Source organism: Scomber japonicus, chromosome 6 (genome assembly GCF_027409825.1).
Source record: "Scomber japonicus isolate fScoJap1 chromosome 6, fScoJap1.pri, whole genome shotgun sequence".
Lineage (NCBI taxonomy): Eukaryota > Metazoa > Chordata > Actinopteri > Scombriformes > Scombridae > Scomber > Scomber japonicus.
This window is the reverse complement of record NC_070583.1, coordinates 6,836,197-6,848,716: the sequence shown is the minus strand read 5'-3', so window position 1 is coordinate 6,848,716 and position 12,520 is coordinate 6,836,197. Positions and strand designations below refer to the sequence as shown.

Genomic DNA, 12,520 nt, shown 5'->3' with positions numbered 1-12,520 from the left:
GCTCACTTTCAACATCACATATATACTCTACCTTGTAGATTAAAATACTGTTTAATTCTTACATGTCGTTGCATCGCTACATTAAATATTTACATTTTACATATGTTACAATATTTTCATTATTAATCATATAAACTATATATTTCATGTCATTTTTTTGTACATATTATTATTCAGCTTAACATACTGATGTGATTGCAAAGTGAAAAAATGGACACTTTAAATTGAAAATACATGTATACTGAGCATGCTATTGTATTTGAAAGCTGGTTCAAAAGCTCCAGTTTGCTTTACATGCTATTTTTTGTGTATTTTAGCCAATTTGAGAACATTTCAATCCTCAATGTTACCATCTCATCTCCAGACATGCATAAGCGTTATAAAACAGATGGATAAATGGATGGATTATTAAGCGATCTCGTCTAAAAATGTTTTTAAAAATGAGTATGTTAAAGTGAAGAAGTTTATTGAACACATAGCAAAAAATCGGATTATATTACAGATCCTGTGTTGGGATTCCAATCGCTGCTTACATTGCATCTGTATAAAAAAAATAAAACAACAAACAGAAAGAATACTGAATCAAGACATTTAATGGCATTCTCTGTCAACCCACTACTTTTTTATTCTGATAGTTCACTTGCATCTCTCTCCTCCTCCTGCAAGTATTGTGTGATATTGCCTCATGCACTTGAAAGGCCTACGACTGCTAGGAGAGATACCGAGAGATTTCACACACACGCACAGTCAAACACACACACTTACACGCACACACACACACACACCCCTCCACGGGTTGGGAGATGAGATAGGCAACTTATGTTGTCTGTTGACTGCCGGAGTGTGAGATATCACTCCACTCAGCCCCCCCCTCCTCCCTAGAGGATAGATCACTATACAGGAACAAAGTTGGCCAAATATTGTAACAGGACAAAATGCTTGGTAGTATTTCTACATAATGTTCCTCATTGCATGTGAGTGTGTGTGTATGTGTGTGGCTGTTTGCACAAGTTGACTCAATCATAGGTGAAAATCTTAGGTTTTAACTGCAGAACGGTCAGCTGTCAATCAGCCTGGCTTCCTTCATGTGCTGCCGTCCAGCAGTGAATCCTGAAGAAAACAAGTCAGGACTTTTTAACTGCAATGCAGCCAAAATAAGAAGGCTGGATTTAGCAGTTATGGTAGCACGGCACTGAAACAGAGGGAGGGGCAGAGCAAGGGGGGGTGGGGTGGGTGGGAGTTTTATTCCACATCTCTTCCCCTTCTATCTCTTAATCCCACCCTCCTCTTTCTATTCAGCGTGTGTGCTGTTCTGGGTGCGCTTCGTGTCATTTTAGACAACTGTTGCGAGGCGCTTTAAAGGCAAGCGGAGGGGTGGGGGTTGGGTTGGGTGGGGGTGGAGGGTAGGAGATGAATGCGTGATGGACGTTGCAAATGAAAAACAAGTCCGAAGGCAGAGATGAATGATACATAACATAACTGGTTTATTTGGCTGTAATTTACCTGATGTATAATTTCCTGCACATTGACATCGATTCATTCATAAAAGGACCTGAATTTCAGATACATCAAATTGATCAATTGAAAAAACCCATAAAAGTAAAACAAAATTTCTCCCATGAAGTCGTACCGTTACCCCGACAACGATTTATTGTTGTCGACAGGTGATTGTTTGTTCGCAAAATACAGCCGAGAGTTTAGAGAAAAGAGAGAAAAGAAAAGAGGAGGGGGAAAATAAGCCAGTGAATGTTTCTGTGTCTCTCAGAGAAAGAAAACCAAAAACCTGAGCATGAATCACACTGGCGGGGCGGAGAAGGAAGGAAGGAAGGGAGGAGGAAAAAAACTCAGAAAAGTCAACTCAGTTAAGATTGACGCGGTGGAGATCTTGAAGCCATGCAGTTTAACAGAATATTGCCTTCAAATAACACTCGCACATGCTTTTTAAAATAAATCCAAAATCAAACATGCATTGGGTATTTCAGTGTTGGAGGGGTAAGGAAGTGTAAATACTCAACATTTTTAGCAATACAAATTCTTCTTTAAAACGTCTTCTGGTGATAAATATTCGTAGAGCATGTTACACACTTTTTTTTTTCTCTCCAGCCATTCCCTTTTATTCATTTTTGATTTGTCTCGAAGCAACAAAAAAAACAAACAACAAAAATAAAAAGATAAATGAAATATTATTAAGTAAAAATTAAAAAATAAAATATATATTATAGCGTGGGGGTCTGCCTCGATGCTGCCGATGCGTGTGCGTGTCTGTTTGTGTGTGTGTGTCACAAAAAAACCACAAGCAAAAAATTCAATCACTACTATTAAAATTCAAAGAGCAGATTATTATCATTATGGTTTGTTTTTTTTATGTAAACGGTCGATCATTGCAAGCGCAGACTCAGTCATCAACAAGGCTGTGAGTGCAGTTCAGATCACAGTGGTCACGGACAAGTTCAGCATCTCCTCTTGAAGCCACCTCACTAAGGCTTGTTATAGTTTTAGTCACCCATTTTTGGAAAACATCTCCTTTTTCCTCAGTTTTTTTTCATTTAAGGAAAGGTGTTTTTTTGTTCGGCCATCCTCTCTCAGAACAATTATATATATATTTGTGGTTGTTTTTTGTTTTTTTTTGTTTAGAAAAGAACTACCAAAATCATGCAACTACCATTTTTTCATTTTTCATGAGACAAAAAAACCAGTTAGTGCTCTTGATTTTTTTCTTCTCTTCTCGGTGCTGGTCGGGGGGGTTTTGGAGGTGAGGTCAGCGTGGGTGTTGTTGTTGTTGTTTGTTTTCTTTTTTTTTCTTTTTTAGGCACTGCCGTCTTGTTTGAGCCGCTGACTGCGAGCCTTGTAGACCTCGATGAGTAAATCTTTGACGTACTGGATTTCTCGCTCCACCGACTCCGCCTTGTCTCGGAGCTCCCGGTTCTGTCCCTCGAGGCCGTGGAGCTCCTCCTCCAGAGAGTCCAGCTCCGCCCTCTTACGCAGCCTGTACCTGCAGTAGAGAGAGAGAGAGAGAGAGAGAATGCTTTTGAGTGGCTTTCACAGGTTTTTTTTTTGCTGCCTTGCATCTTCATTAATGAGCCGTGTGAGCGTGACCTCTGAGCTGCGTCGGGTGGATTACTCACATCCCTCCCCTGAGATAAAACTGACGTGTGTTTATTCCACCTACTGAACTTTTTCCCCAACATTTTACAGACTTTTCTTCTACACACACAAACACACACACACATACACACATAAAGAAAGATGCATAAAAGAGACACACAGAGCCTGAGCAGACTTATAGAAAATGGTTAGGTGGGGCTGAATTTGGCAGGCAGTGAGGGACTTTCCATTTCCCTCCTTCACTCAGCAGGACATTTAAAGCACTTGGCTGGCTGCTGGCTGCTTTATGTAACACTCCTCTATATTACAATCATAACAATAAGTATTCACGCATCATTAATTGACAGATAAGCCATAAACAACAAGCTGAAGTCACAATTACTCACAATGAGCTGTGGCTGTGAATGTTTTTTGACTTTTTTAATATTTTTAACATTAAGCACATTTTCATTCTGATCAACATATAACACACAAAAACATATTTTTGATATGTTTATAAAAGGTTGGAGCTTGTTTCTAAGACAACAGGTAGAAATAAAAAGAGAATGAGTGCAGTGTTTACCTGTGAGCAGCAGTTTTGTTCTGGTCTCTCTTCTTCTGCTTCCTCTCTCCAGTGTTCACCTCCATGGAGGCGCCCACCACCACAGCTGGTTTAACAGAGCAGGGCTCATCCTTTAGCCTCTGGGTGGGGCGGTGAATGGGGGCTCCCATCAACGGTCCATCGCCCTCCCCTCTGGACAGACATTCATAGCTTTGGTCTGCAAGGCATTCTGGATAGAGGTAGTGGCCGTGTTGGGGCTCTACAGCTTGTGCTTGTGGCGGCTGATCTAGGTCACCTATAAAGCTATGGTAAGGCTCTGTGCTGGCCATGGACTGGTGGAAGTAGCCGTCACCGGCCACCATTGTCTCTTGGGGAATACTCCCAGAAAGTCCTCCATCTTTGCTGCAGTGCAAGACCTCGAGCCCCGTACTGTCGTAACTTACATTGACCTTCACGTTGTGCATCAATTGTCCCTCTCGCTTGTGGTGGCTGTCGTACGAGCCACCAAGGCAAAAGCCCCGAGCAATCTCTTCGCTGCAAAACATTCCTTCCGAAAAACAATAACTCTCCTCTTCCTTCAACGATAAAGCACATTCTCTTACCTTCTTCACACTTCCGAGGCTGTTCTTGCTCACTGTCTTCAGTGTGGAGTAGTGGTTCACAGACAACTCTGTGCTTCCTGAGTAACTTCCCCTGGAGCCCCAAGTATCAAGTCCAACTTCCTCCCCGACTTTCACAGCCTCACTAATTATTCTTCGCCCATTGTTGTGGTGGTGGTAGCGGTGGTGGTAGTTGTACGGCGCCGGTCGCGCTATTTTGGTTCTGCCGATGGGACCGCCACAGAAGCTGGCCAGGTCCAGTTCCCCTGTTGCCAAGGTAACAACCACAGGGCTGGTTTCTGATTGGCTGGTCCCATACGAGCCATAGGGTAACTGATAATAAGACTGGGAGCCCATGGCTTGAGCACCCTTGTCACATTTTGAGGATTTCTCCAACTTGTTTGTTGTGGATGTGGACTCTGAGCGGAAGTAGTCCTCCAGCTGAGCCAGCTCCTCCTGCAATAGAGAGGTCATGACCTCCAGGTCTGAGGGCACCTTGACATCTTGTTCTAACGGTGAGGGTGGAAGGGATGAGCTTGGAGAAGACTCGCTTGTTGACACAAATGAAGACAAATCAACTTTTTCCGTCATCCAATCTGAGTGACCATCACCTATAAAAATACAAAAATAATGATCATAAAATCAGTAAAGCAGTCCATATCTTTTCATTCAGATGTTGGCAGAGATGACTGAAATAAAAACCACTCATTCAGGAAAAAATTCTTAAAATCATGCAAGCTTGAGATGATAAATGTAAGAAAAAAAAAAAAAAAAAAAAATTGAAATTAAAATCAAGTAATAAGTCCAGTAAAATCCAAGTGAACAACTAACCGATCATCTGAAAATGATTGAACAGCATCGTCTGCATTCGATAAATATCCACTTAGCTGTACTCACTGTACGACATTAGCCCCGTGCTGCACTGCGGCTCCGACCTCGGGATGTGGAAAAATAAAAAAGCGTCTTGGCAAAACTCACCAATTAAGTGCTGCCTCTCCACTGGCTCCGCCCCCGTCCCGGACCGTGATTGGCTGTGGCTAGCCTGTCGGTGAGGGAGATCGCCGAGCTCGCCTGTGGAAATGGGAGGAATTTTCCTGCGAAGGATCGATGCCGCCATTGTGTCGTCTGCTTCGATCGAATTGTTCAAAAGCACAAAGCGTGCACTGGCTGGATGATAGAGTTGTGGAAACACCTGAAGACCTGTAGAAAAATAAGAAAATAAACAAATGTTAAAAAAAATTATTTACCCTTTAAATCCCTCTTTACACCCAAAAAACACACCAAAATGCCCAAAATATTAAAAAATTAATATTAATATCCTTTTTTTTTTTTAACTACAAAGAAATATTTATTTTACAAGTTTATTTAGTTTAAAATGCACCTCTTCAGTCACCTGTTAGCTCATACTAGGAACCTATTATTGATTAGTGGCAAAACAATATTATAATCAATCAATAACCTGCAAAATAGTAACTTGACATAGTTTTTAAAGGAAATTTTAAACTAAATAGAATAAATAAACTAAATATAACAAATAAAATAAACACTTTTCAATGTATGTTATAACACAATTACAGACTTTCACATATATATCACATGAAGTTACTGATCAGTAACTTCATGTAAGCTGAAAAATGGATCAACAAACATGAATTAAGCACACCATTTTTAATACATGGAAACTAACTTTGCTGTGGTTACTTTAAAATAGTAGAAAAATGTTGAAACAGTGGTGTAAAAAGCAGGAATAAACAACTAAATTCACATTACAGTTGTATTTAAAGGTTTTAAATGGTGTAAAAAATAAAGAAAAAGGTTTATTAGCTAAAAGCTGAAATCATTCCCCCAACTTTACTCTGCTCCCCTAAAGCTACAAAGCAGTTGTACTCACCCCATAGTTTCTGACTTAGTCTTGTGAAGTGCGTTGCAGGAGCAAAGCACGCGGAGCTTTTTCGACGACGAGGAAGACAGTCACAATTTTTTAAAAAGCCATATTTTCCCCTTTTGGATGGCAGGGACTCTTGGTGAAGTGCTATTTCGACGAACAGACTTGCAGACAGAAAGTTTTTAAATCCGCTACTTCTGCAACTCCTAATGCCCAGACCTGATCACAGCAGACGATATTAATCCGCAGTTTGCAGAGTTCACCCGGCCGTTACGTCATGAACCTTGGGACTTTCCCATTATCCAGAGCTGCTCCAACATGGCCTCATTTGTGTCATTTGTCTATTATACTCTGTCTCATTTTACTCGTTTACTACTTATTTTAATTTTAAATCTCCCTTTAAGTATTTTTTAATTCCATTCTGTATCATATAAATGAATATTAAACATCATTTTCTTTAAGATAGTACTTATACTTCCTATAGAAAGCATTTAAACACGTCTACTTACTCACTTACTTTACTACGTACTTCATTTAAGCTAAATGTACTGTTTTGCTGTTATTGAATAAAGTAGTACCCTGCTGAAAATAGAGACGGTAAAACATAAACATGACCTCTGCCTTACCTAACGCTCAACAGCCTTTAAAAGTCTATAAACCTTCCATTTAAACTTCATAATAAAACGAATTAAAGACGACATTAAAACACTGACACACTTCTAAACAGAGACAGCAGATAGAATTGAAGGATAACAGACGGCGCAACAAGGCACTAGTTTTCGGCGCTCCTTAGCGGAAGGACATCATGTTGCAGTTCGAAGGTGTAACTTTAGTTGCAGCCCTGTTGCATCAGATCCGCAGGGGATTCGCTGAACGCTCGAACAATGTGGCCACACCATTGGTTTATCTGGGGAACCTTTCTATTTCTATTGGCCTGCTATCAGTCTTACACTGATTGCTAATCATTACACATTAGGACCAACGTGGGACTGGCGTACTGTATAGTGGAACCAGTGATGCTGTGGTTAAGACACCTCCTGCTGGGATTATCATGACACAAACAACCACTTAAAAACAATTAGAGTTTGACTAATGTGTATTTTTCCTGTATAAAAACCTGACTGTACAACTTGGATTCACCTCAGAAATATTATAACAATGAATTAACATGTAATAACATTAATACTTTATTAAACTTTACTTTTACTTACAGAGTATAGTTTCAAACTTTACCTACTGCAACTTTCCATTCATTTTACAGACTTAATTCTATAGTATAATCACCATATATATCCTATATAGTGAGCCCCTCTAACATTAAAGCACTTTGTTGATTTTTGCACTCCTTTCTTTTTGTTTATGGTATTTCATATGCACTTCCAGCTGTTTTTACCAATTAAAAAAAAAGAAAGGAAACTTCTGTCCATCGCTCTTTTCTCATTGCACTTGTAACTGGTCGGCTCTTTTTGATTCACTCTTTTTTAAAGCTTGATTTTCTTGCCACACTTGTAGTCGCTTGGCATTAAAGCCTCAGCAAAATGGCAAGATGTAAATATAACCAGCTGTTTGGATGTCATTTTTAAATATGGTCTTATGAGGGTTAAACAAACAATTCAGTTTTTTAAGACAATTGTGTGAAATTATAAGTATATGTTATATAGAAATACAGATATAGATCTCATGATTCAATATGTGTCTTCATTATATGCACACTTCATTAAATCAGCATAAAGCAAATATATACAGCAGATGGCTCAACTGGCCTAAATTGAAGTTATACTTTATTAAGTCCTATGTGGAAATTTAAGCACTGTATTTGACTCATTTAGTACAACTAAGGAGGTTTTTTTCCTAGCGTGTGTTTTTGTGCGAGGCGGTGGGGAGGTGTAGAAGAAACTCATGCAAACACAGAGAAAACATACTAACTCCACACAGAGAGGATTCACCGGCTCTATACACACACACACGTACACAGATACAATGCTATGTTTGAATCACACAATCAAAATACATGTTCCACCTGAGAGGGAAAAGAGTTTTTAATAATTTTTGGCAATCATAACCCACTAAAAGTCAGTTTGAGAAGACGGTCAAGGCTGTCAAATATTAGTATCACTATTTATTTATATTTTTGCTCAGTGATATTTGCAGCTGCGGGACTGGAAGTTGATTAATTTGTCAGAAAAAGTCATGTACAGATTTAAAACAACATTATAGGAGTGTTATAGAACAGGTCATTAGACATATTAACAAGTTAGTATAGAGTATAGAGGTTTTTTATAGTTGATTCACAGTATTGATCAGTGTCAGAATGAAACAACACAGCGGTGGGTTCAAGGTTTAACTATAAAGTAACATTATACTTCATGATTTCACCATAAAACACACAATGTTCTCAGGTTTAGCTGCATTTCTGTACACACACACACACACACACACACACACACAACGAGACACAGAGTTTAAACACACATGCATATACACTTTAAGCTTTCACAGTATTTCTTTCCTCTTTTTTTTACATTAAATCTCACACCAATAAAACACACTGAGTAGAATTGAAGCTGATAATTGATATTTTGATTTACAATAATTTCAAATTGATAGATTTCACTCCAAATTTACACTTTCTCTCTTTTCTGTTTAAGTATCATGCACTGATCTGTAAACTCAAACTGTGTGTGCGTGTGTGTGTGTGTGTGTGTGTGTGTGTGTGTGTATGTGTTTGTGTGTTACAACTACATGTAATTCACTGTGGATTTTAGGTAATATTATTTTAGAAGATGAAATCACACACACACACATACACACACAATATTCTTCACTGTGTAAAATGATTGTGTAATACACTCTGATGCCGTTATGGATCTCACCTCAATTACTCCAACTATCATTATCTAACATTTCATTCAATTCAATTTGATTTATATAGAGTGATCCCAAGGCACTATTTAATTTAATTTGATGTAATTTAACAGGCTCCTGAAACAAGGGCCCTCACTCAATCATGAGCTTTAATAAACCATAAAAAAACCCAGTAAATCTGTCACTACGGCAGCAGACGGAGGTACAATTAGATGTAAATCAATTATACAGAATATGTAAATGTTTAAAAAGGTCTGTAAAATGAAGCTGACTGTCACCTACAGCTGCTGAGGGACAACGTTTTATCTTACACTGATTTATCCTATAGCTTAAATGAAATGAAACAGACAGATGATGAAGTCAGATTTACAGACAGTGGTAATAATAATACTTCTATTGAAAGCAATTGAAATAAAATCGCCTCTTTTAGTATTTCTTTGTTTTTTGTGCTCTCTCTCTCTCTCTGTCACTCTGTTTGTCCCTCTCGCACCTGACCTCCACTCCTGCTTTGTGTGTGGCGTGACAGCCAGTGTGACAGCCAGGACGTCTGTGTGTGTGTGGAGGTCGGACAGGACGGCTGACACCCCAAGTGGGTCCCTCTGCCCTCATTAGTAAAACCAGGAGGGCTGAGCGTGCTCCCCGGCTGGAGCTCCTCTGCCTATCCACCGCCTCCCCGACCAAACCAAAACCTGATTGAAGCAGCCAGGTCTTCCTGTTGCTATAGTAATAGGCAACACTGGCTCACCCCTCTTGGAAAAAAACATGTTTTTTGGCATCCCTGTAGCCGTGGGTTTTTACGGCCTCCCCCTCTAAGAGCTCTTACACCCCCATTGTTTACAGTGTTCGTCTAGCTGCTGTTGTGCAGACGGTGCAGTTTTTTTTTTTTTTTTGTTATTATGCATGATGCACCTCTTTAGTCTCGCATTAATTTGTAATCATCCCGGGTTGAAGAGATCAGGGGAAAAGTTGGGGTGATACGTGCAACACCCCTGCAAGAATGTAGAGTCAGATCTGTGCTGTAATCCCCCAACAAATGACCTATTAAGATAATTTGCTCTGTATCAAAAACAACAATTTCTTTGTCATATTTCAATGTTTCACCTGCAAACTTCAGATTTAAGACTACGTGCTCCTCAAGAAAATAAGAAACATTTATTTAAAACCTGTGAACTCAATCACATTTTAAATTATAGTGTGGTACAAATTGTATTATTTCATTTTTACATGTATGAAAAATAAGGATTGTAGATGTGAAGAAATAAATATTCTGATTATTTTGTGTCTGGAAATATTTTTATATTACAATAACTCATAAATCTAACTGACCTCAGCACACTAGCACATGCCGTTTGATATTAACCTACTGTATGTTACATATTAAATATATATATATAAATATACAGTACAGTCCACATGATTTCAGCCTTGTGTGCAATAGCGAGCATACAATGATATTCCTCAACTTCCAGTCTTTTTCTCCATTGCGGCGAAACGATTGCCTGCTTTTTGTGCAGTATTGCCCTCCATCTGTCCGTTTCTACTGTACAACCATACAGGAGCCCTCTCCAGCAGTGCATCGTGGGATGGGAAGAGCCTCCTTCAAAGACGCAGGCGGCCATGCTCTCCTTTACTATGGCACATTGGTATCAGTTACACCATAATTTCATCACCAGCAGCTCCCTGTGAATCCTGCTTACATTAACTTTTTACAGGGATTGGCAACACAGAGGCAGAGATGCATGGCAGTGCCAGCACTTGAACCCATTTAAAGATTTCGCCTACTATATTCAATAGTTGGTTTCAACATATTGTTATTTGTTGATGAAGTGTTGTATTTGTGCGAACAAACGGTATGAATTGTGAAGAATCCCTCCAGTTACAGTGGGATTACATTGAGAGAAAAGGCAAGGGGGGGATTAAAAAAACAAGAGGATGGGGAGACTTCAAAGTGTGGAAAGTGTGCAGGGCTGTGTTTGAATGATGGCTGGCGTATTGTTTTGATAAGTGTTCCCCGAGGAGAACATGTTGAGAGAGCGTGTCACTTTCTCCTCTCATCTGTGCGATAGGGAGCCAGGCACCGAGGGAACGTCAAAAAAAAAAGAAGCAGCTGTAATTACAGCGTTCATACAACAATACTGCAGAGCGGCTCGCACAGGAGCCCAAACACACACACTCACACTCACACACACACATGCAAATTAATTAATTTAGTTTAAACATGAAGCCAAATGAACACATTAGACCCTGACACAGTGATGATAATATTGGAGCACAGGGAGCAAGGAAGAATATAAAAATGTAGACAAGTGAATCCAATCCCCAGGACACACACATACATCTGCTTTGATCACTGTGTGCTGTGGTGTGATTAGTTATACTGTAAATGCTTCTTATGAGATGAAACATTAGTCAAATCTCCATATTTGTTTACTACGAACCTAGAACTTTAATTCAGGTTACAGTGTATTCCCTGCTTAGAATTAAACTTGTTTTATTTCTCATGTTCAACACAAGCTTTTCCACATCATTTAAATATGTGTACACAATAGTAATGTCATTTCACCTGTATTCATTCACTTTATTGTTAGTTTATTGAATTGTAGCAGTGGAGACCCTCACAAACAGGGTTAGGGTCACGAGATGATTACCGGGATTGGAAATATAGAATCATAAAATTCTGACACATATTTATTTTTCAGTCTCCTCCCTGCAATCTTTGCTTTTTTTCTCTCTCATGAAATACTGTGTGGTTTTATCTCTTTAGGCCTTCGAGAAAGTGTTTAAATAAAAACAGTCACAACTCAAAGACTCGCACGCGCCCCGTCGAGAGGAACCGTAAGCAGACGCCACCACGTGCGAGGGTCACAAGCGTGTTAATTTAATTCAATTTTATTTATGTAGTCCAAAAAAAAAAAAAAATCACACATTTTTCCTCAAAGGGGTTTAACAATGTGTACAGCATGTGACATCCTCTGTCCTCACACTTCCCACCCAAAAAAAAAGACTTTAATGAGGGAAAAAAAGGGAAGAAACAAAATAAGGGACAAATTCAACACAGTGTTTTTCCACCTCTGTGTTTTGTTTTATTACACATTTATTTTAGAAATGATTATAAACCTGATCAGTTCTATCCTTGTGTTTATGTAGCCTTTAGTGGAATGGATTTGAATGCAACAACCCACATAAATGAGCATTTCAAAGCTGATGTATTTTGTAAAAAAATGTTTAAAAAATCTTATGGCCTAGTGGTGATGCAGATAACCGCAAGATCCCTGATGTGATTTCAGCATTGCATTTCCTGTCTGTACATCTACTGTCACTGACAAAATAAAGGCAAAATTCAAAATGCAAAAAAAGAAGAAAAAAAAGTCAAAAAATCAGCTCTGACCTTTAAAAAATCCTGCTGACACAGACCTAAATGAGTGACAGTCACACACACACATCCACAAACGCACACTGTCTTATTCTGTATACTAAATGATGACAGACTCCTGCAGACAGGTGACAAGGTTTATTGAGTGACAC

General features: G+C 39.1%; 1 protein-coding gene across 1 annotated transcript; it reads right to left on the bottom strand.

The window, feature by feature from the left end:
* Positions 1–904: 904 nt before the first annotated feature.
* LOC128360216 (uncharacterized) lies at positions 905–6,344 on the bottom strand. The gene is made up of 4 exons (XM_053320600.1): positions 6,137–6,344; positions 5,224–5,445; positions 3,668–4,856; positions 905–2,992 (listed from the first exon to the last, which is right to left on the bottom strand). Exons 2-4 carry the CDS (start codon positions 5,360–5,362, stop codon positions 2,806–2,808), a joined length of 1,515 nt encoding a protein of 504 aa, XP_053176575.1. The 5' UTR covers positions 5,363–5,445; positions 6,137–6,344; the 3' UTR covers positions 905–2,805.
* Between the last annotated feature and the right edge of the window lie 6,176 nt (positions 6,345–12,520).